This window comes from Pyxicephalus adspersus, chromosome 3, assembly GCF_032062135.1.
Source record: "Pyxicephalus adspersus chromosome 3, UCB_Pads_2.0, whole genome shotgun sequence".
In the NCBI taxonomy this organism is placed as follows: Eukaryota; Metazoa; Chordata; class Amphibia; order Anura; family Pyxicephalidae; genus Pyxicephalus; species Pyxicephalus adspersus.
In genome coordinates, this window is record NC_092860.1 from 140,243,770 (window position 1) to 140,269,271 (window position 25,502).

General features: G+C 38.4%; 1 protein-coding gene across 2 annotated transcripts in view; it reads left to right on the forward strand.

Annotated features, from left to right (window-relative positions):
* Positions 1–25,502, forward strand: part of MXD4 (MAX dimerization protein 4) — a 46,811-nt gene that overhangs the window by 15,973 nt on the left and 5,336 nt on the right. The window contains exon 3 of one of the 2 annotated variants that reach the window (XM_072406555.1): positions 23,479–23,508. In XM_072406555.1, coding sequence (XP_072262656.1) covers positions 23,479–23,508 — 30 coding nt within the window. Of the gene's footprint in view, positions 1–20,965; positions 20,996–23,478; positions 23,509–25,502 lie in introns of both variants that reach the window. The other variant, XM_072406554.1, reaches the window with a different exon arrangement.

Below are 25,502 nucleotides of genomic sequence, written 5' to 3' on the forward strand. Positions count from 1 at the left end.
TCAAGTGCACAAGTTAATAATATATTTAATGGTTTTAAATTAAACATAATTACCTAAACAGGTCATTTTTGACTTCCTGGAATTAAACTTTAGAGTAGATATTAACTGTCACTGAATTACATTTAGTTTGCTGTGCACTGTGCAGTTACTTTGTTTTACTTCTGCAGCCTCGTTTCAATCACCTCCTGGACTCAATGCAATGGTATTTTTCAGGGTGGGTTTTCTAAAGGTAATAACAGTGGACCAGCTCTATGCAATGTGAGTTTGCAGAGTTGCCTTTAGGCTCTGATTGGAGTGCAAGTAACAGGGTGAAAATGCAGAACAATTAGGAAACAGGAAGAGATTGGCTTGCAAGAGGAAATGTCTGGGCAAGGACTTTCATAAGGATCACTAAATTTATTTTATTTTTGTATTGAAAAATACTTAAATGGCATTCACATGATAAAATTTCCGGGGTGCTTTATTAATTTTGTGTGTACAGTGGCCGTCAGACATCGTTCATGGATCCATCCTGGCGGATCCACGAAGGACTAACAATCCTAAAAGAAAGCAGCATGTTGCAGTTCTGTCATTCTCCCCCTCCCCTCTCCATAGAGCAGAACGGTGATGTATGTACAGCACTCATTCATTCATCTTTTCGTAATAGATCCTTTCCAACGACAATTATTGAACATGTATATGCAGCCTTAGTAACTTAATATTATGTCTCTCATGTGGCCCTTTTACCCTGCCAACTAGTTGGTCACTAAAGAAGTAAAGCAAATCCTAATTGAACTGGGAGGTTGGGAATAAGAGAGAGAAGCAGAGGCGGCGATTGGGTTTTGTCATTGAGGGGTATGTCACTGAGGGTCATGGGTTTACACTTGTGGACCAGAAGCAATTCTTGTTTACCTGTGGTCTGATTTGACAAAAATTTACTTTTTTACTGACTCCAACTCACAAATTTGAAATTGTAATGAAATATTACAATATGTTACATTCACCTCTTTCATGCATAATAGTCATAAAGTATTCCTTTCCTATGAGAGTGAAGCCCAGTGAATAGTTGTTTCACTCGTGTGAAGTCTAGCTGGGCTATAATGCAATTTGACATTCAAAGTTAATCCGGATTATATATTCAAAGAAGTGTTTTTATTTTCTTTTTTAGTCTTACATTTTACCTTCTTTTTATTGTTGTGTACTTTATTTTTTAGAATTTTTAGGATTTTGCTGATTTTCTTCCTAGTGTCTGCTGGTGGCAAGTGAGTGCTAGATAAAAAAGCAAAAATTCACAAAGACGGACATTATCCCTTTTTGTAGCTGTCAGACTGGTGAACAAGGCATTAAACGCCAATGATTTACTTACATTGGACTCGCTTGTATGTTTCATGCTTTCACCAATATAGAAAATACATAATTGAAAGGAGACAGAGGTACTATAACCTGACGAGCGAGTGTTGAATGACTCCACAGCCCTGGTCCCTGAGGTGTCTGTTACTGGGGGTCTGTCATGGGAATTGGAGAAGGAATACGGGAAAAGATTTAGAGCGGGGATGGTATAGGGGAAACTTTTTCATTCTCCTACCTTAATTTTCTTTTTTCATTTTGTATTTCTGAATTGAAGAGCTTGGGGGTGCACTTTGGCATCTTTGCCTTGGGTGTTGGGTAACCTCATCACAGTTATTTGTAATTCTTTTACTCTGCTTCATTTATAGGGTGCAGGGGTTTATTGTAACTTAAAATAAAATTACATCTTAGGTGGTTGTACTGGCAGTAAAAAAAATAATGTTAAAGTCTATATTTTAGTTTTGTGGAAACTAAAAAAAAAAGCGAAAGTGGTCTTTGTTGGAACTTCCCTGAATTCCTTGTTGAGTAGTCTGTGGTCTACGTCTTCACCCTCATATCCCCCCCCCCCCCCTCCCCAGTTGTTGTAGGTATACATGGAATTCCCTGCTATTCTCTGGTTTATATTGCACATAGTTTTCAAAAAGTCCCTTGGGACTTAAAGCTGGAGGTTGGGGTAGGATTTTTCCATACATAATGATATATTTTCTATTTAATAATTGGAGATGTTCAGTCTAGTCCTTGGACTGAGTTAACTGTTTACTTAATAATGTAATGTAATGCCAAAACCTCACCAATAGTTTAGATCACATCAGGGACTCCAGTAGTGACACTCTCCAGTAGACTATTTTCTAAGCCTTCACATTTATTGCAGCTGTTACAAGGGGACTGAAAGTATTTTACAGCAGGATTTTGAACCTTCAAAGGTGAATTGGTACACATATAAAGTATGGAAAATGGCCTGGGAGATCTCCGTGTTGGAGCCCAAAAGAAGCCACCCACTGGCTCTGCCTATCATATCCCACCTATAACTTTTGGGCATCCTGACCCATTTCGAGTGAAGGTATATTACATGGACATCCTGATTTCAGCACATTTGGTGTTTCCTTTCACTTTTTTTAACAGTTGTTCTATAACTCAGAAGAACATAAGTCCTGCCGGCACAAGACTCATAGTTAAAAATAGGTTTACAGATTCATATGTGGTGGGAAACTGGTCAAGGTAATTATTCTCTACTTTTAGGTGTTTCTAAGTTTAAAAATGGGCCACGTAAGTCTGTGGTTAGGTAGAGATTGACAGTTTAGGTAAGACAGAGGCGACATTGTCTGGTTAAGAGATAAATTTAGAATGGTGACTGTATCTGTGTGCTCACAGATATAGATTGCAGGGTGAGGGTTGTGTGGTGTAATCGTGTGTGGCCCAATCATCTCATCACAGAAGATGAGGTGATGGTGATGCAGATGATATCACTGTCTAGAAGACTGTATGAAATGAAACAGGTTTTTTTACACCTGCAACATATTACAGCAGAAATCCAAGCCAAAGAAACAAAAAGCAGTAGTTTAATATACAGTATAAAGTAGGAAGCTATTTACCTCTGCTCTCTTTATTTTAGGTGCACAGTTGAAAGAAAAAAATGCACCTCTAACAAAACAAAACCTGTTGTAGATTTTCTTCTGCCTGTGTGAACTCAGGATTATATAAGCCATTTCTAAAAATTGAAAGCATGTTGTAATTTTACTGACCAGAAACAGGACATTTAAACTTACTGACGGGTGATAGAGATTGTTTTACTCCCAATGGCCACAATGCAGCTTAAAACCATCTGGACAACAATAAAATGGACCTATGTTCTAAAAGTCTGGGGACCCTAGTTTTTAGGCTTTATAGTAGTGTTTCACTAGGGTTCCTCCAGAGGTTTCTTGGGGTTCATTGAACAATTAGCAGTTTGTGTCCCTCAAGGCAGTTTAACTGGTGCCAGTGATATTTTTGGTTATCTGTAAGAGTGACATTCTTTTTCCAGTGTGTGGTAAGTACGTGTTTGGTATACCTGGACTGATAAGAGGCAAGCCTGAAGAACATGTGGACTGATGCAAAGCAAGCCTGGAGAACACGTGGATTGATTTGAAGCCAACTTGGAGAACACGTGAATTGATTTAAAGCAGGCTTGGAGAACACATGGGTTAATGCAAAGCAAGCTTGGAGAACATGTGGCTTGATGCGCAGCAAGCTTGGAGAACACATGAATTGATTGGAAGCAAGCTTGGAGAACATGTGGCTTGATGCGCAGCAAGCTTGGAGAACACATGAATTGATTGGAAGCAAGCTCGGAGAACACGTGAATTGATACGAAGCAAGCTTGGAGAACACGTGAATTGACTTGAAGCAAACTTGGAGAACAAGTGGATTGATGCGAAGCAAGCTTGGAGAACACGTGGATTGATGTGAAGCAAGCTTGGAGAACACGTGGATTGATGCAAAGCAAACTTGGAAAACACGTGGATTGATGCAAAGCAAGCTTGGAGAACATGTAGATTGATGCGAAGCAAGCTTGGAGAACACGTGGATTGATGCGAAGCAAGCTTGGAGAACACGTGGATTGATGCGAAGCAAGCTTGGAGAACACGTGAATTGATGCGAAGCAAGCTTGGAGAACACATGGACTGATGCAAAGCAAGCTTGGCGAACACGTGTGTTGAATACTGGACATATATCAGGTGTTATAATACTGGATTAATTTCCATTTTTTGTTCCAATTTGTGTTTGTTTGTTTTTTGAGAATCTATAGGCATTGGATATTTCCATGACAGCTCAGTAAGGGCCAAGTGTTTCTAGGCATTCAGGTCATGTTTATGAGATAGACCATGTCACTTTGGTGCTGTTGCAGACCTATTCAGTAGGCACTGTTTGTGTTTGGGCTGGCCTTTTATTGGTTTCAAATAAAGCATTTCACAAATAGGCTTTGAATTGTAATTCAAAGCTGGGAATGAATGAGCGACATTCACACATCAGTTAGTGGTATTGTTTTTTAGTCTGGAGCTGACTCATTTAGATAGTGAGCCACTGACTGTGTATTGAAAGGCCAGCCTTTTATTCAGAGGGTACAGGGGACCTTAAGACTTATATTTTCCCTGGAAAAGAAAAAAATGGCTTTTCAGAAAGTGCAGTTATGGCAACATAACTGCACAATTAACTTGTCATGACAACAATATTTGATTACGGAATTATGTAAATTGATTAAAACCCCACTATATTCTAAACTAAATCCCTCACCAATTATCTGGATCCTCAGGTCGAACTTTTGTTTTTGAAACAGCACCAAAAAATGTATCTGACGTTTATATAGAAAGCATCCCCACTTACAATGAATAAAGTCCCAGAGGAAGGTGTCATGTGTGCTTTGAATGATCCCAATATGGACATACAGTGGTACCTTGGTATAAGTCCTACCATAAGTCCGTTCCAGATCCTTGGACTTATACCAAACAAATTTTTCCCATAAGAAATAAAACGAAAAAGGAATAATCCGTTCCCATGAAAAAACAATCCTATTGTTATTGGCATATTATACATTGATGGGGCTGTATAAAATATTATAAACACTGCCTGATACTAAAATACATAAATACAAAAGCAGTTAGCAGAAAATTTAACCTCACTTTACCTTGCTGAGAAGAGTGGAGTGCCTACTAGGATGGTGCTGAGAAGGGAGGAGGAAGAGATGTTCTGTAATTCACAGAGAGTTGTAGCGCGGGTTGTTCACTGAATGGTAGCAACTGGCGTACTGACGTTAGTGGGCAGTCGTGGCTTTGTCTCGAGAGAGGTAAATAAGTGTAGCGCATGGTGTTATGACTCATTTTGACCCATACAAGTTCTAGTAAAAAGGTTGTATACCAAGCAAAATTTTTCATGTCCAAACAGGACTTATTCCAAGTTGGACTTATTACAAAGCGGACTTATACCGAGGTACCACTGTATTTATACCCATACACTAAACAAAATGTAATGAGAATGCATGTCCAGAATAAATAAAAATAAAATAATAAATCTATATTTATTATTATAATATATTATATTATATTATATATTATATCATATTAAAGCATATTAGACTGAGAAATTTTGAGGCTTTTCACCCAATTCTAAGCTTTTAAAATAATTTATAACCAGGTCTGATATTTTGAAGGCTGGATATAGGGAAACAAAGTCAGTTTGTATTCAGTATCTGTACAGTACTTACTCAAATTACAGACTTCTCAAGCACTTAGTTAATGTTTGAATGGAAAATTACAAGAAAAGAAAATAGAATTATATAACAGACCAGGTGAACACAGGTGCTCTGGTATAAACTGGATTTCATATTGTAAAGACAAAGTCAAATCTAGGATTGCATGGACACCAGGCTTCACTGGTTTTCACTAATTATTATGATTTATACAATAGAACTGACATATTGTGCCGGATTTGTTCTACACAAAACAATACCTATTCAAGTAGAGGTCTAACCAGAACTCCAGGCAGGTCTAGTTTTGTATAGTGGAGGGAAGGATTAGACCTATGTTGGGGATTATGCCTGAAACAATTTCATGCACATCCTGTTCTGCTGAGAACCGTTGCAAAAGAGAGATAGTGAGTGAAAATCTGAAACGGGAACAGACAGAAATAAAAATCTGATACCCTACCCTAACAGGGAATAGCATTTTTATTTTTGTCCATGAGTTCCCCCCACTTCATTACTTAGGCTACGTACACACGTCAGATGATTCTCATCTGATAATCGCCTCAGGGCTGATATCAGATGAGAATCCGGCCTGTGTACAGGGCTTGTCATTCGTTATTCATGGATCCATCCTGGCGGATCCACGAACAATTGTCAGTCTCCCCTCTCCTCTCTCCATAGAGCAGAATGGTGCTGTATGTACAGAGCTTGTTCATGCATTGTGCAGTCTTTTGTCATTGGAAAGGATTGTGAAAGGTCCTTTTCATTGACAATTATTAAACGTGTCAACGCAGCTTTAAGGGGTGAAGTTAAATCTCCAATGGATCCTACACTACTCAATCCAAAAGTATGAAAAAAGTATTGACAAGTAGTAAAAATATGTGCTAAAAAATTCATGCATTGGGTTATCATGAAGCACACATGAAATGATATACAAATTTAGATCAATTGTTCAAAATTTGATCATCAACATACTCCGGCTATTTAATTAATTTTAATATATCTGTCAGAAATCATTTGGAAAAACTAACATAAACGTGCTTGAATGATTTCATGTACCATTAAAAGTAGTGGTGTGCCGCTTCCTGTGTGTGGTTTACCACAATGAACAGTTCTATACGGTACATCGTCATGGCTGTCTCTGAAATTGGGAGAGTTCAGCTTGCATGTTCACTGCTACTGCCTGGAGCACTGGAAAAAGATTCAGATTCTATCGTAAAATGTGCTGAACAAATAAAGATTACTGTTATTTAAAACATAAAAATGAAATTTGTGATAAAATATATCTAACAAAATACATATCTGAGTGTTTAAAATAAAAGTAAGATTAAATAGTCAATCACTGATTGATACCAGGAGTTCATACATTTGATAAAGTCATGGAAATTGATTGGATATGGATATGTTGAGCGTAGACTGTTTATTTTTATACAGCCTAATTAGGCTAATATTCTCGAAAAAAGAAGGATAAGGGGTTCAGACTACTCTCTTGTCAATTGTATAAAAGTGAGATCTACTATAGTAAGAAGTCAATGAAGAGAAGATGGGGTGTTAAATTTGACAATCAAGTTTGTATTTGGCAATCATCGACTAGTCTGGGCATCTCCAAAACGACAGGTCTTGTAGGGTGTTTTTGGTATACAGTTGTCTGTTCCTTCCAAAGTAATAAAGGAAAGACAAGCAATAAACTGTCGATAAGGTCACCTGGGCCCCCAGGCTTCCTAAATGTCCTAGGGAAGGCTAGTCCGTCTGGTTTGATTGTCCACAATTGACCATCCCACAGATCTGCTTTAACATAAAAAGTATAACAAAACTATTGTCGGCAGTGTCAGAAAGCTTTCAGAACAAATCGTGAATTGTAGTTTGCCCTTTAGAGTGCCCACAATGACTTCTGTTCACCATCGCGAACCTTGAATATAGACCTTGGAGTAATGGGGGAAGCAAGCTTGATCTGACTAATTCCATTTCCTTGTGGATGGCCAGATGCAAGTGCAGTGTTCTCCCTTGGCCCCATTTAGCCAAGCGCACCACCCAGCACTTTTCAGGAACCACTCGGCTGTTTTTGAGTGGTTACTGCTGAGTTGGGTCACAATACAGAGGCTGCCACCTGCCTACAATTTGTTCTCACCCAGCTTGAAAAGTTTTCTGGGTTGAACATTGAAGTGCATTGATCTCCTGGGGGAAAAGATAGAAGCAGGATACACTATAGGAAGAAGGAAGCAGGCAGGTGGAGGTAGCGTGACTTTAGGATCTTCTACTACCGTCTTGGTGATAGATTTCTTCAGACACTATCAGAGGTCTTGTGGAGTCCATGGCTTGATGGGACTGTTTTGGCAGCAAAAGGGGGACCTATAAAATATTAGGTAGTTTTAATGTTTTTGCTAATCTGTTTATAAAGCCAGTGGTGACTTACCGTATTTTTCGGACCATAAGACGCACTGGACCATAAGACGCACCAGTTTTTAGAGAAGGGAAATGAAGAAAAAAAAGATTCTGAAGCAAATAGTGTCCTGAAATATTTTATGTGCATTAAAAACCAACAGCACAGTCATAAACACATGTAATAAACCCTGTAAAGTAAACAGCAGCATTTAGAACCATTATTAACAAATAAAGTCAACAAAAGACAAAATTACTGTAAAACACAATAACGAGAGACTTCAGTAATAAAATAGTTTGTGTTGTGTATGTGTGTGCTTTCACTGTGTTTGTGTTGTGTATATGTGATTTTACTATGTGTGCTGTACCTCACTGAAGATCCTGGTGAAGAGTGATCTTCAGTGAGGTTCAGCACGCTATTCAGGGAACACTCTCAGCATGATTGGCTGACAAAGTCATGTTGGGAGAATTCTCCCAGCATTCCTGCTCCCAGCATGACATGTCAGCCAATCATGCTGAGAGTGGGAGGACGCCGGGAGCAAGATACAAGAGTGACAGGAGTCACAGTCACTCTGGCCGCGCTGGACAGGAGAACAGGGTAAGTAAAAGGTGGAGGGGGAGGAGCTATACGGGGGGATGGGACAGCAGCTGGGGAGGAGCTGAGGCGGGGCTTACTATGACTGGGCAGGCTAGTGCAGCGCTGCCTGGCGCGGTCCATACCCGTGCTCAAGCTCACCGCTCCGGGCACAGAGGGAGAGGAATGGACTGTGGAGAGATGGCCCGGGCAAGCTGTGAGGCGGTCGCGGTCCAGACCTGTGCTCACCGCTCACCGCTCCGGGCACAGAGGAACAGAGGAGAGACAAGTAAGAAACATATGTTTAGGCTACATTTGGACCATAAGACGCAGGGATTTTTTCCCCCCACTTCTGGGGGAAAAAAAGTGCGTCTTATGGTCCGAAAAATACGGTATCTTGTTTAGTAGCTTTGGGTGGAAAAGCCCTTTCAATCCCGTCCCAGGAATCCTTGAAGTCTTTGGGTATCTGAATTTGTCATTGAAGTTGACCATCCGGGAGATGTTTTATTTACCCGTAGTTCTCGCCAATGCAGGAAATAAGAAAAAATAAAAAAACAGAAAGCAGAGTTATGAATGGTAGAGGGTCAGACCGGGAGTTTTGTTTACCGGGAGTAAATGTAACCATGGAAATGATCTTGGTTTCATACGGTGTGAATGGTACTTTAGCTTTCTCAGCATGTAAATGAAATCATCACCATTCAGCTAATTATATAGTATAGCGCATGGCTAAGTGTGTAATTTCTTCTTTCAGTTTCCAGCTTGCCTTATGTAATGGGGAATTTTTGTTTTTTTCCCAGGTCTCCGTTTTATGTATTATCCCTTTTTTTTTCCACATTCCGAGGCCTTACAGCTAAGCTGTTTAAAAGCACCACATATGAATGCATAGAAAACCTACACAAAATATTGATACTTATTTTTATTTAGCATAGATTTGTGTTTTGCAACTCAAGTGCTTTGGATCAGAGATAGGGCTGAATGCATTAAAGTGCTCGTCTCGTTTGGGAAAAGCATTGCAATCCATACTCATTCAAATAACCTATTTACATGGGAATGTTGCCTTTTTAATGTTGTTTTAGATACACCAGTACAATCAAATGTCCTCAAGTGATCTTGTTGTGTGGTAAAATCCTTGCAAATATGTAACTTCATATGTACATGGGCTTGGTTTTATCTTTAAAAAAATATGGCCAACCCCATGTATGTCTAAAATTACATATTTGCAAAGGTTTTAACCCTTGCTAATATGTAAATATATGTATTCTAGTATTAAAGTGCATCCGAACCTAAAAAATGTGAGCGGGCAGGTTCTTTATTGCATAAGGGGCAAGTTATGTTTCTACAAATTACCTGCCACCCTTTGCTTTGCCAACATCAACATCTCTACCTGGTCCTTTTCCTGGTTGCAAGATCTTTGGCCATCTTGGTTGGCCAGGCCAGAATGATATATGCTCATGCGCAAAGTTGTACAATAAGCCGCACATGCAGAGTGTTTTTGGGTGTTTAAACCTCATCGGCCTGATTTACTAACAAGAATATGTGTATGATTGTACTTTTAGCATTTGTTTCATATCATTTTATCATTTACAATGTACACATATATTTGCATTCAGAATATAGTAAATATGCACAGAATTTTATAAAATGGATGGCCTGCTAAAAAATGTTTGCCACCTAGTAAAATAAAACACAGAACGGTTGTTGAATAGTGATTGCACATGGGATCGAATTGTACCCTTCCTTCCACATCAACGAATTTTAAATCTTAATAATTTAATAATTTTAAATATTAATTTGTTTTTCTTACATTTGCATTTTTAGAAATCTGTTTGCCACTTTAATAACACCAAGTTTATCAAATTCCCTGGTGAAAAAACTTGAACTGGAAAATAGATCAGCCTTCTCCTCCGCCTTAGCCGGGTGCACCACCCAGTACTTTTCAGTAACCACCCGGCTGTTTTTGAGTGGTTAGTGAAAAGTTTGGTCACAATGCCGGGCCACGACTGTTTGGCCATAATACAAAGACAATAGAAACATGGGACGTTAAGAGGGTGGCTATAGAAAGTTGGGAAAGTATAGGTGGTGGTGAAAAGCTGACAGAATTCTAGGGTTTGCTGGATTCCTATGGCAACAACTGGGATTACTAAACTTTGTGACCACCCATGTAGCCTATTATTATTGTTATTATTATTAATAAAAAGTTTTTATGTAGTGCCAACATATTAAGCAGCACTGTACAATAAATAGGGGTTGCAAATGACAGACAGATACAAACAAAGAAACAGAAGGAGAGGACCCTGCCCAGAAGAGCTTACAATCTAAGACCTTAAAAAATATTCTGGAAGAACACCAGAGGTAGCATAATTACTCTAAATGAGTGGTCAGAAAATAAATTTACTTGCCTGCAGTGCTGATTTTCACTTTTCCTATAGACCAATGGCAATGAAGTTGACACTACTTTTTTAAGCAGCAAATGTGGCGATAAGGTGTTTAAAACAAACATTTTCAATCTCCGTTGTAGCCCGAGGTGTTTTACACAGGTGGTAAAAGTAATGTACCAATAATACGGTGATATATATGCTGGTTACAGCTCTGAACACTAAATGTGGCAATCGCCTTTAAAATAGCAAGCAAGCTGAAACATCATGATATTTTTTCAGTTTGTCACTACAGGATGAACAGAAAAATAGGGTTGGAAATATGCTATACAGTCTGTTTGCCACTTGGTAACTTCCCCCCATAGTGTGCAGACTGTTTTATTATAAATCAAAACAAACAAGAGATATGTAAGTTGTGTATGTAGGTTTGCTGCTTAGTAATAAAGTGAGTGAGAATGTGGAACGAAGTTGATGACAAACAGGGCCTGCTTTTATCAATAGGGCTACAGAACCTATGCACATGATCGATACATATGTCTCCGGGGTCTGCAAAAGGTTAACCATAGCACCGTAAAACGAATGTAAAGTCTAGACTCCCGGCATTAAACTGTCTGGAGGCTTATGAGTAATTGGGAGGCTAATGGCACATGTTCCCTGCCTATCTACAACATGGTCATATGGGGTCTAGTGGTGTGGGTGAGCCATTATATTTAGAAGACAATGGCTGAATCATTTAGTACTTTTTTTTTTCTTCAAGGATGAATTTATTTAGTGTAAAGACACATCTGGTCTTTTTAATGCAAGACCAGTAGTACACAGCCTGATGTTCACAAGTTGTGTTTTCTAAGCCAGCAATAATTGCACCCCTAAAGAGGAGCTATAAGCCCCTATAATGCCCCTAATCTAAGGCTGCGTACACATGTTAGACTTTTGTTGTTGGAAAAGATCTTCCTACGACAAAACACTAAAAGATGCATGAACAAGCAATGTGCATACAAGGCTGTTCTGCTGTATGGAAAGGGGAGAATGAGCGAGTGCCCCACGTTGCACTTTCTCCTCTTCATTTGTATTGCAGTCATCATTCGTTGGTCATGGATTTGGACGGATCCATGAACAATGTCAGACGAGCGCTTGACACATGCCAGATTCTCGGACGATATCAGCCTGAATCCATAATCAGACAACAATCATCTGACTTGTGTACGTTATGTATAGTGCCATAGGTATTAAAGAAACTAGAAGATGAGTATTGCTGTGGGTCCAAGTGATTCATCATATTCTTTGATGACAAGCATTTTCTCCATACGTGTGGTTCTTTGGAAAGTACCTGTCCATTCGTAGCAAGCTTTTTTTTAAAAAAAAATAGGCGTTTTTTTTGCTGCTCACACATGTGCAATAATTGTTGGTGGAAATGATCTTTCACAATCCTTTCCAACAACAAAAGACTGCACGATCCTTACAATCCTTCGTTATCCGTGGATCAGCCAGGACTGACGAAGGAACAACGGACGAAGAGCTCACACCAGATTCTCGTCCGATATCAGCCCTGAGACGATTATTGGACAAGAATCATCTGACGTGTACATAGCCTAAGTCTTGCTTTGTAAACCTTTTTTTCAAGAGCATTGATTTCAGCAAGCATTTAAAATTAAGTAACTTTCCTGAATTCCTCCATGCATCCTTATCACCAGATTCAGACTGTTCCTACCTGGCAACTGGCGGCACAGAGTATACTTCAGCATGAATTTGGTAGGCAATAAATTATGCAATTCTATATTTGACATAATGGTATGTGTACATGCACCATCAAAGACCATCTAAACTTTGTTTGCCCATGGAGGTTCTCAGTTCAGCCAGAAGAAGAGCCAGAGTTGCCCTTTCACCTGATTATGACTGAAACCTTCAAGAAGCACTCTCTTGGCATGCACATGTCTTTTCCAAGTGAAATGTAAAGCACACACTTGTTAAGTGATCCTCAAAGCAGGGAAAGAAATTCTAGGGCAGGTGAAGCTTGGATGATCTTTTTAGCTATTGAAACCAATCTATGTCAAAAGCAGACATGTTAATCTTGGATTATGATACTTTGATTATATAAGTGTGGCCTCTTGGCCAACAAAACGTCTCAAAAATGTTCCTAGTAAGTTACAGAAACTTTTTGAAATGTTGGAAACAATCAAATAATTGTTCTCTTTTGTCCACTGAAGAAAAAAGTGTCAGTCCAGTCACTGTGCATACTAAATAAAAGGGAAATAGAAAATTCATTTACAACCAGTTTCTCAATTTCACATTTTTGTAATTTAGTTTTTTTTTACCCTTTGCATTGTTTATTTAAATTCTACCTTTTATGTATCCACAAAGATCAGTGTACACTTATACTTATCTTAGAGAACTAATGATTAATGATGGCTTTATATCTACATGAAGTTTCCCTCTTCCCAATGCCTGCTGGCCAAAATACCACATTTTTTTTTTTATTTCATATATTGTATTGTATTGAGAACCAGTATTTTCCCATATAAAGTTTAAATATTTTTGAGTTTCCTCTTTTTTTGTGGTTTCAATATTAACTCCCACCCTGTTTTGGCGGTTCTTCAAATGCAGGTCTTTTTTGGACATGATCTTGCCTTTTGTGCAGCTTATTAGAGCATAATAATGGGTAACCACAAGCCTACAGAGCATTATGGGAGCTGTGGGTTCAAAGAAAAAAAATGAGGCAAAATACTTAGTTCCTAATACTTTTTTCATAATTAAAAACAGTTGGACAATTTGTAACCTGATGCATGATCTTTCCTTTTCCAAATGTATTTAGTGGCATGTATATTGTATGGCAACCTTTAAGTCTCAGTGCTTTTTTTAATACAAATCAAGCAACCATTATTAGAAGTTTGTAGTGCTAAAATGATTTCTGTATTGTGAATCTTCCCACAAACAGCAGTGGTAAGTAGCTGGTTAGTTTAGAAAAGGAAATCCTGAGGGATTAAAAGCAGAAACTCTTACAGCTCCATTACTGTGTAAGGATCGGTATCCCGAGAAACTTTTAGATGTGCTTGTTGGTTATTTATTCCTTAATAACATTGATCACTGTCCAAAAGGGTAACGGGGATGCAGTCAGTGATATAATTTCCCCAAAGTTAAAAGACGACAGAGGAAATATATGCTGGCAGTTCTCTTAACATTAAAACTAATTTTTGGAAATTTGCTTTATTTGCTTGCATATATTGGGATTTTTTGTTAAAGTTCTCCAAGACTGGAGAATATAGACTATCATGAGAGAACCTGGTTGATCCAGCAAACCTAGGATCCGGTCCAGAATTGATGGATCAACCAGGGTCTCCCATGATGGGTCTATCTTCTCCACTTTTCTTCTCCAGGCCTATTATGTTTACCACAGCAAACTCTACAAAAAATGATAGCTTATCATTGCTATTAATATTAAACAGGATGTATATAGCGCCAACATATTATGTAGCACTGTACCTTCAATTGCAAATTGCAGACAGATACAGACAGTGCCATAGGAGGAGGAGAGAACCCTGTGCTGAAGAGCTTACAATCTATGGGATGGGGGAAGTAACACACAATAGAAGGAGAGATACTGGTCATAGCTTTATAGAAGGTGGTATTTTGGGGGCATATCCAACAAATATAACATGAATTCAGTTATTAAAAGTTGTCCCAAAAAAGTTGGTACCATGGTTTTAAGTTTTGCACATGAAGGGGTGGCTACTGTGGTGTTTATAGCTTTCTGAAAGCCAGTGCAGCCACCCAAAAATCAAAACACTGGTTCAAATTGTGTTTGCAAAAATTGCAGACTTTTAAAGAAAACTAAGCGGCAGTCATTCTGTTGCAAAGATTAACCACTTCTATACATGCATAATGCATTAAAAGCAATAATATAATAATAATACCTCAATAAAAAAATGTCATTTTGTTTTTATTTAACTCCTCACTGGCCTTCTAAATCTGTACCCAATATACTATTTTTTATTTCTGGTTTGATGACATATTGTTAGATTAATGTCATGATCCAGTCTTGTTCTCTAGTCCAGTCTCCTTCTCTAGTCCATAATAAAGCAGTATTCACAAAATACAATATTCACTCTGTAGAGAGAGAAGGTAGTTATCTGCTTTAATAAAAGTATTTCTACTACATTTGGTATATTGCATTTATTATTATTATTATTATTATTATTAATAATACTAATAATAATAAACAGGATTTATATAGCACCAACATATTAAGCAGCGCTGTACGGTAAATAGGGGTTTTAGGTGACAGACAGATACAAACAATGACAGAGGAGGAGGAGAGGACCCTGCCTCAAAGAGCTTACAATCTAGGGGGGGGGGGGGCTCTGACATATGTGCAGCAGCCCCGAAAACACGAAAAATACATCCAAGAATGTAAGCAGACTGTTTCTAGGTCTTTGCATTACCTGGGTTTGAGGTAGATGCTTTATTTTTTGTTTTTATGGTTCTCGTGGTTTGGGGGCTTCCTTGCTCAAAACCACATCAAAGTTCTCAGAGTATGTGGTGCAGACTAATGAAAGAAGCCACTTTTCATCTGTGGAACACTGTGGTCGTCTGTGAGCAAATGATGATTGATGAGAGAATTATAAGAAATTATGTAATAAAATATTTTTTTTTTTTTGGCTGAAACCTCTTAGAGAATTCTCACCAGGGTAAGTCACAGAACTCATGGACTTCATTAGGCTGGTAGAATATTTGGTTTAAAACGTCATATGGTTGTAGCATTTTCATTATCTTCTCCTATATATATTCTTCGAAACCAGGGGTGTCAAACTCTGGCCTGCGGGACAAATTTGGCCCGCGACGTCCTTTTTTTTTGGCCCCTAAAGGAATCCTAAATATGAATTCCAACTGGCCCGCCACTGCATTGAGATGCATTGCGCCGCTACTACAATTTCCGGCATCACTCGCGTCTAGAGCAGCGGCCTCTCTGGCTATGCGTGGCCCTGCATTGGACTGTTTTATAGACGCAAGTAATGCCGGGAATTGTAGATTGTACACAGAACCGCTTTTGGTTTGGTGATCTATTAATCGGAACTGCTGGGTTGCTTTGTTCATTTAAAGTCGCCTATGCCACACAAATAAGCAATACTGATCTGTACCCAAAAAATATTTTTTTTCCCTTTACATACCATTTATTTGGCCATGAAAAGTAGCAGTCAAGTGCAGTCTTCATCTGCTCTGACGTTCTGACTGAATGGCGTTGCCATTGCTGACTATTACAACAGAGGACAATATTTCTCACCATGCCTACTTACCTGCCGCATCATTTTAGTAGTATTTGCTGCATTATTGTGATGTCAGACACATGAAGAATATAGGATTCTGACTTGTATTTTTTTATGTGGAACTTGGACAATTTGGGCTGCAAAGTTATGTTGACTCAAAGACCTCTCTACCTTTGCTGCTCAGTGAAGCACTGTCATTGGTTCTCAATACTTCCCAAACAAAATGGCTGTAAATAGAACCAGGCATAACCTTCAGTTATCACAGTCGGAAAGTACTATTTGACTATCTTCCATCTACAGGTCCACAGATTCCATGTGATGACATAAACATAGCCTAGGCATGCACATTGGGGAATGGGGACTAGGCACCATTGTCGAAACACTGGTGTCAACTGGGGCTGGAGGTACAAAGAAATCAAGTACTTATCCTTATGTTAGAGATACTTTGCTTTTTGAAATAGGGAGTTTTTTTTTTTTTTGCTGGTAAAATCTAGTTGGTTTTAGGTTTAACTTGAACACCAATTTTGAGCTTGGTGAGAATGAAATGGAATGTGCTGCCCTGTCAATGAAATGATTTACCTTTCACTTTCTTTGTTAAAAGTCACAGTGATATGTTCTTATTGGATACTTTACATTTTTGTATGTTTGTTTGCGCAAGTATCTGCAAGATGGAGCTTTCATTAAAAAAAAAAATAATCCCCCACTTATTTGCTAAACAGGCCTATTCACCTTTTATAATATTGTAAACTCTCCCAGCTTGTTGTTATCCCTTTAAGAGTCTCCAAATTGCACATGGTAATCATTTTGCCAGATTTGTGTAATTTATCTTCTCTCCTGATAGCTGAATAGAGGCAGAATGTGCTGGGTAAGCAGAAATGCTACTCCAAGAGTAATGTAAATATTCAGCTCCTCGTGATTTACGTCCCCCGAGGTTAAAGTTGAAAGTATTGGAAGTGAGGCTTTTACTACTTGTAAAAAAAAATCTTTAGTATATATACTTCTACCGTACTGCTAATTATATCCCAAATTACTGTTCATTTTTTATACCAAGTACTTTTATAGTATTTAAAGTATTTAGTCCTTAAAGTATTTAGCTGTAGTCTGCCAAAGTATCAGCATGGGGTTACTCTTCTGCCTATTGACCCCCTGCCCAAACCCCCACCAATATACCGCCATAAATTACCATTAGTACTTATGTTCTCTGACTTAACTATTATAATACCAGGAATGAGAAAGATCATTTCATCTTAAAGCTGAACTGTTTAAAAAGAATAAAAAAACAACCCTATATGGAGCAGTCCATAAAGATCTCCCTCCAAGCAGCCTAGAAATCCAGACCTCAGAAATAAATAAATCAGTGCATGACTTTTATCCCCACCCCATATTTTCCACAGATTGGGCATTTGCTGGTATAATTCAGTTTAGTAAACCCAGAAACATTCCAGCCTGCCATCGTATACAGAGTAATTGTACTCCTTCCCCAGAGCTGGTGACAGGGAATGTTTTTAGTGTAAATATCAGTTAATTAATTCATATGTGAGAACTGTCCGCCAAGCACTCCAGATTTATTTTCATTTCAATATGGACATATGTTTCTTGTATTTTACATTTAGTAAAACAAACCAGAAATACAGTATGTATGATGTTGTGAAGTCCTTTTTTATAGTAAATATACAATATAGCTGATATACAAGTAGGGAGTTTTCGATAAAGTGAGGATAAGAGATTTCCCTTTATTCTGTGCACCCGTGTGACTGGGAATTATTATAAAAAAGGCAAAATTTTTCCAACCACATTTTATAAACTTATTTCAGAAGTTCTAAGGTCTCTGTGTTTTTTATTGCTATCTGGGTTGCCATTTGGTAGATTTGCACTTTCTGCCCCAATAAGACAGTGCCACATGGTGCAAGACGGGGAAATCTTACAATTCTATCCAAAATTATTTTGCATTTGGAACTATTTTGATAAAAATACAACTTAGTAGATCTAAATCCAGTTATTATTATTATTATTATTATTATTAATACAGGATTTATATAGCGCCAACATATTACGTAGCACTGTACAATAAATAGGGTTGCAAATGACAGACAGATACAGACAGTGACACAGGAGGAGGAGAGGACCCTTTCCTGAAGAGCTTACAATCTAGGAGGTGAGGGAAGTATCACACAATAGAAGGGAAGATATGGAATGGTGGGATGTAGTGAGGGATTAGGAGACAGAAGAAGACGGGTAGGCAAGTTTGAAAAGATGGGTTTTGAGTGCTCTTTTAAATGAGCAGAAAGTAGGAGCAAGCCGAATAGCATGAGGAAGACCATTCTAGAGAGTTGGGGCAGCTCTAGAAAAGTCTTGGGGCCATGCGTATGATGAGGTTGTGAGTGAGGAAGTCATTAGTAGGTCATTTGAGGAGGGAAGAGAGCGACTAGGGGAGTTTTTTTTTTTTTACCAGGTCAGAAAGGTAAGTTGGACAAGAACTGTGGAGGGATTTGAAAGCAAAGCACATGAGCTTGAATTTGATTCTAAGGTGAAATGGAAGCCAATGAGGAACTACAAAGAGATGAAGCAGATTGGATTGTGAGCCCCTCTAAGGAACACTTACAGACATGACTTGGAGCTATATATGATGCGGTACTATATAAATGCAAATAAATATCAACAACAATATAAACTATACCACGGTATTTAATTACAAACATTTTACATTTTTTTAAAATAAGCAATACCTGGTGATTCTGCCATGAAAGTCCTTGTTTTGGTTTTAGGGCCTGAAAACTCTCAGTTGTGTTCTTGTGTTGTCCACCCCAAACTTCGGTTGGCCACATTGGCACGGTGCACAGTCATAACCCATGGTTGTCCTTATCCTAAAGCCATTCCTGAACATTATTATGCATCCAACACTTGAGAAAGTTTTTGTAGACAGAACATTGGCTGAAGGAAGCCATCACCATATAAGATGTTTATAATATTCAATCACATCAGTTTTTCTGACCATTCCCCCTTTCCCTATGCTATATTGCCAATGATGGTCGTATTGTGCACTCACCTTCCTGAGCAGGATCTCACCTTCACGTATAAATGCTGTGTTATGGAATTGGAGTGTTTGGTGGACTGGGCTAGCTGAAACCTGTTCTGCGGTGATGTGTCTTTCTTCACATTTCCAAGAACTGTAGCCATGTAGCAATTGTTGTTATAGTTTACAGTTTTATTGTGCACAAAGTAAATTCGTAATTAAATGTATAGCACATTTTACAATGAATCATTGGTACTAATGACTAAATAACAAAGTTTATCTTCTAAATATCATACCATTAGATCTGACAATATTTCTACAATTATAGCTTTATGTAGTAGCAGTTTTTAAAGGCTTGGGATTAAAAGGGGCAAAGCTTGGTCTACATGGTTGTAGTGAATATGGTGAACCTTATTTTCACCTTAGGGGCTGGTGGTGGCCCCTGTATTGTGACCAAACTGTTCAGTAACCACCCAAAAACAGCCGGGTGGTTACTGAAAAGGGCTGGGTGGTGCGCCCGGTTAAAAGGGGCTGGGGAGAACACTGTTGCTCTGAATATTATTAGGCTTTTTTCATTCAGCAAGTATGCCTAAATAGTACTGTTCACTTCTGTATTGGTTTTCTAGATATGTTGCCTGTGACGAAAAATTGCCATCCCCATTTACCATAATGGCGCCTTTTTAAAATCAAGCACGATTATGATTCTTCTGGTGCAAACCAACACAAAAGTGAACCTCCACAATATCATAGAGATATTATGAGCAAGGTGACTATTCAACATTGCCTGGAACTGAAATGTTACTCTTGGGTCTTGGCTCTTGAGCTATGAAATTGTGTTGGGGAACAGGAAGACTTTATATTCACATATACTTTCTGTATATTACTTATTAGTAGGTCAGAATAAGATTTATACAAATATTCTGAGGATCATGCAAGACTCCCAAGACTGGAGAAGATAAACGGTCATGAGAGAACCTGGGTGATCCAGCAAAGCTTTAATAAATCAAGGCCAATGTATCATATACATATGTCAGCAAAGCAAACATTTTACTGTGGCCTTGTGGGACTTGGACCATTCAGCTTGGTACATAGCTTGAGCCCAGATAGTAGGAAGCATTTAGGAGTATTGACTAAAACATGGTGGCTGTTCCATTTTGATGCCCCTGTGTACGTAACCTTTAGACACAAATTCTCCCATCTTCTAAGAAGAAGGGAGGTTATTGTCAGGGTGTTTATGCTCCGTCTCTCTCTTACCTAATGGAATGTAGCACTAATACCGGCGATGTCATATCATCATCCCATAGATGTGTCAGAACTGTAATAAGCAGCCAAGCCGTACAAATACATTGCAAGTGTTGCTGCATGTTTCCTACACACGTAATTGCTATGGGGTGACCTCCAATTTACAATGTCTTAAAGCATTCCAGAGGGGTGAGATGTTCTGGGATGGGAGCCATCTCTGGTGACAGTATGACTGCAGTGTGTAATCAGAGTCACCAACCTCATGGATGAATTTGGGCATGGCTGAATGAAAAAATGGAACGTTGGCTAAAGCGAAATAGCTAATTTGCTCTTCAGAGATGGTTATAAGTAGGAAATGGAAAGTGAAGGTGTAGTCCATAGCAATCAGAATATTTCTGATAGATTAGCTGATAGATTAGCATTGGGCAACCAGTTCTTTGGGCAGGGTCTCTTTTTTTTTTTTTCATCTGTTGATTCTTTGGTGAATGTACATGTCATTGAATGTATCACCATGATCCAGATTAATATAAGCTGATCCTGACGGAATACAATATTAATGATGATTATTTTCTGTTCTGACAGGTCATCGCACAATGAGCTGGAAAAGCACAGGTAAGCACCACATTCTTATTTGTATCTGAAATGTGTCATATTATCACTTTTTTATCTGCTATTTATGTCTAGTTGAAAAATTGGTCTAGCTATCTTTAAACCTAAACTCTAGGCAGATCTAACATTTACAAATGAATGTAGCTCTATATTCACTGGTACATCGCTATGCAAGCATGTTAAGTATCTGCATTTGATTTTGTATTCGTCTTTTGGAGTTCTTGAATTGAAAAGGTAAAGAAAGAAGCAGCACAAGGAGAACCATACAATCACACAGCACAGTTCAGTACAATATACTTTTTTTTAAACAATCATGGTAATATATAAGAAAATTGGCCCTTGCACAATGTAGTTGCTGTCACGTCCAAAACTAACCTAAGGTTTGTCCACAGGAGTACATAAAATGCACCCCATATTGCCAACTGATCCCAAAAGAGTACTGCACCCTATTATCAATAAAGCCAAATATACTGGCAAAGTGAAATAGTTCCTTGTATTGATGTATTCAATGCATTCAAGTGATCCATCAATTTAATTGCCAACCTCATTGGGGAAAAGAAAAATGGAGGATTGTTGAGGAATAGCAATGACAAAAGGCACCCAAAATTTAGGTACAAAGCTGAACCGGATATTTGATTTGGTGCGCAGGCTCCTGAAAGTGTCTTACATGGCATAACATTTTGCCCTGATTCTAGATAAGTTATTTGCACAACTCTATCCATTTTTCGAAAATGAGGAACATTTACTTGAATTGAATTTGGAATATGTGATGGAAAAGGATGTGAATACCTTCTGTTCTGCTGAACTGCACATTTATCTAGTTGGAAGGGCTTTTTGATACCTGCATTCACTTCTCATCATAACCCAAATGTTTATGCTTTATCATTGGGTCCCACACCCTGCACCAGAGAAGCCATGGTTTCCTTATACTGCATAAGGATAGCCAAAAAACCTAAATCAGCGTTTGGAATTATTTGCTTTATAATATTAGGCTCTAGATGTACATTTGGCCATTGGGGACAAAACGCATGATTTGCATGACATGTCCACTTCTATAAAATTAGGAGTAATCTTCTTGTTGTTACCATGTGGAAGGGCATCAAATATGTGAACTCCTTCAGTTCTTAAGAAAGATCCACTATGCAATGCACTGATTTGGTTGAAAGGCATCCCAATACCTTTACTCCTTTCTCACCATAACCTTAATTGATTTGCTTTTACGTTTACTAATAAAATCATTATATACAATATGCTCAATTAAAATATCTTGAGTTTAAAAGCTGCCAAAATTTTTTCCCATGGCCAGTTTTCCCCCCAGCCCCTTTTAACTGGGCGCACCACCCAGCAGTTTTCAGATGTTTTTATGTGGCTACTGAAGAGTTGGGTCACAATACAGGGGCTGCCACCCGCCTACAATTTCTTCCCACTTGGCTCAACAAAAATTCCTGGGATGAGCACTGATGGCTGTCATTTTTATCCTAGCCTAGTTCCTTTGTTAGAGTTTCTTGCTTTCTTTGAACTCTTCTGAGACTTGAGACCTGAGATAACCCTAAGAGGGAAGTTGGTGACATTGCACATCACAATACAGTAGAAGCCAGGTCTTTTACCTCAGATAATGGTTTTTTCTTTATCTCTACATTTATTATCTTCACATAGCTGTGTGTACAATGCAGATTACACTGCTTTTGTGCCTTACGAAAATTCATAGTGCGCTTTGTTAGCTGAAGGCAGTAAATCGGTGGGAAGTTCCTGCAGAAGAATGTGAGACATCATTGCCGTGCAGTCCATCTTATTACAATCCACGCACTGTATGTTCTATGACGAGAAGTCCCCATGTTATAAGACACACAGACTCGTCCTCCAAGTGCCTTCTGCTTCCAAATCTATTTTAGGTCCTAATGCTGACATATTCTGTGTGACTCACTTGCCCTTTAGAGTACACGTTGTAGCTTGAATTTGTTCTTTTTCAGTTAAGAAAGAGCTTCATTGAATAATTTTCATGCAGACTTCTGTAATACAAATCAGATCTTCTACAGTCATAGTCAAAACCTTATTGTGCCTTCGCCAGGTTTACAACAGACAGATACTATGTACCCAGTTCATTGTTAAGAAATCCTACCTATAGGGCAATGTACATAATGGAGGTGTTTGTTAAATGGTCACTATCACAGTGTTCTCCCCAGCCACTTATTGTGCTTTCTCCAGGTTTACAACAAACAGATACTATGTACCCAGTTCATTGTTAAGAAATCCTACTTATAGGGCAATGTACATAATGAAGGTGTTTGTTAAATGGTCACTATCACAGTGTTCTCCCCAGCCACATTTAGCTGGGCGCACCACCCGGCACTTTTCAGGAACCACCCGTCATCTGTTGATTCTTTGGTGAATGTACATGTCATTGAATGTATCACCATGATCCAGATTAATATAAGCTGATCCTGACGGAATACAATATTAATGATGATTATTTTCTGTTCTGACAGGTCATCGCACAATGAGCTGGAAAAGCACAGGTAAGCACCACATTCTTATTTGTATCTGAAATGTGTCATATTATCACTTTTTTATCTGCTATTTATGTCTAGTTGAAAAATTGGTCTAGCTATCTTTAAACCTAAACTCTAGGCAGATCTAACATTTACAAATGAATGTAGCTCTATATTCACTGGTACATCGCTATGCAAGCATGTTAAGTATCTGCATTTGATTTAGTATTCGTCTTTTGGAGTTCTTGAATTGAAAAGGTAAAGAAAGAAGCAGGACAAGGAGAACCATACAATCACACAGCACAGTTCAGTACAATATACTTTTTTTTAAACAATCATGGTAATATATAAGAAAATTGGCCCTTGCACAATGTAGTTGCTGTCACGTCCAAAACTAACCTAAGGTTTGTCCACAGGAGTACATAAAATGCACCCCATATTGCCAACTGATCCCAAAAGAATACTGCACCCTATAATCAATAAAGCCAAATATACTGGCAAAGTGAAATAGTTCCTTGTATTGATGTATTCAATGCATTCAAGTGATCCATCAATTTAATTGCCAACCTCATTGGGGAAAAGAAAAATGGAGGATTGTTGAGGAATAGCAATGACAAAAGGCACCCAAAATTTAGGTACAAAGCTGAACCGGATATTTGATTTGGTGCGCAGGCTCCTGAAAGTGTCTTACATGGCATAACATTTTGCCCTGATTCTAGATCAATTATTTGCACAACTCTATCCATTTTTCGAAAATGAGGAACATTTACTTGAATTTTTGGAATATGTGATGGAAAAGGATGTGAATACCTTCTGTTCTGCTGAACTGCACATTTATCTAGTTGGAAGGGCTTTTTGATACCTGCATTCACTTCTCATCATAACCCAAATGTTTATGCTTTATCATTGGGTCCCACACCCTGCACCAGAGAAGCCATGGTTTCCTTATACTGCATAAGGATAGCCAAAAAACCTAAAACAGAGTTTGGAATTATTTGCTTTATATTATTAGGCTCTAGATGTACATTTGGCCATTGGGGACAAAACGCATGATTTGCATGACATGTCCACTTCTATAAAATTAGGAGTAATCTTCTTGTTGTTACCATGTGGAAGGGCATCAAATATGTGAACTCCTTCAGTTCTTAAGAAAGATCCACTATGCAATGCACTGATTTGGTTGAAAGGCATCCCAATACCTTTACTCCTTTCTCACCATAACCTTAATTGATTTGCTTTTACGTTTACTAATAAAATCATTATATACAATATGCTCAATTAAAATATCTTGAGTTTAAAAGCTGCCAAAATTTTTTCCCACGGCCAGTTTTCTCCCCAGCCCCTTTTAGCTGGGCGCACCACCCAGCAGTTTTCAGTAACCAATTAGATGTTTTTATGTGGCTACTGAAGAGTTGGGTCACAATACAGGGGCTGCCACCCGCCTACAATTTCTTCCCACTTGGCTCAACAAAAATTCCTGGGATGAGCACTGATGGCTGTCATTTTTATCCTAGCCTAGTTCCTTTGTTAGAGTTTCTTGCTTTCTTTGAACTCTTCTGAGACTTGAGACCTGAGATAACCCTAAGAGGGAAGTTGGTGACATTGCACATCACAATACAGTAGAAGCCAGGTCTTTTACCCCAGATAAAGGTTTTTTTCTTTATCTCTACATTTATTATCTTCACATAGCTCTGTGTACAATGCAGATTACACTGCTTTTGTGCCTTACGAAAATTCATAGTGCGCTTTGTTAGCTGAAGGCAGTAAATCGGTGGGAAGTTCCTGCAGAAGAATGTGAGACATCATTGCCGTGCAGTCCATCTTATTACAATCCACGCACTGTATGTTCTATGACGAGAAGTCCCCATGTTATAAGACACACAGACTCGTCCTCCAAGTGCCTTCTGCTTCCAAATCTATTTTAGGTCCTAATGCTGACATATTCTGTGTGACTCACTTGCCCTTTAGAGTACACGTTGTAGCTTGAATTTGTTCTTTTTCAGTTAAGAAAGAGCTTCATT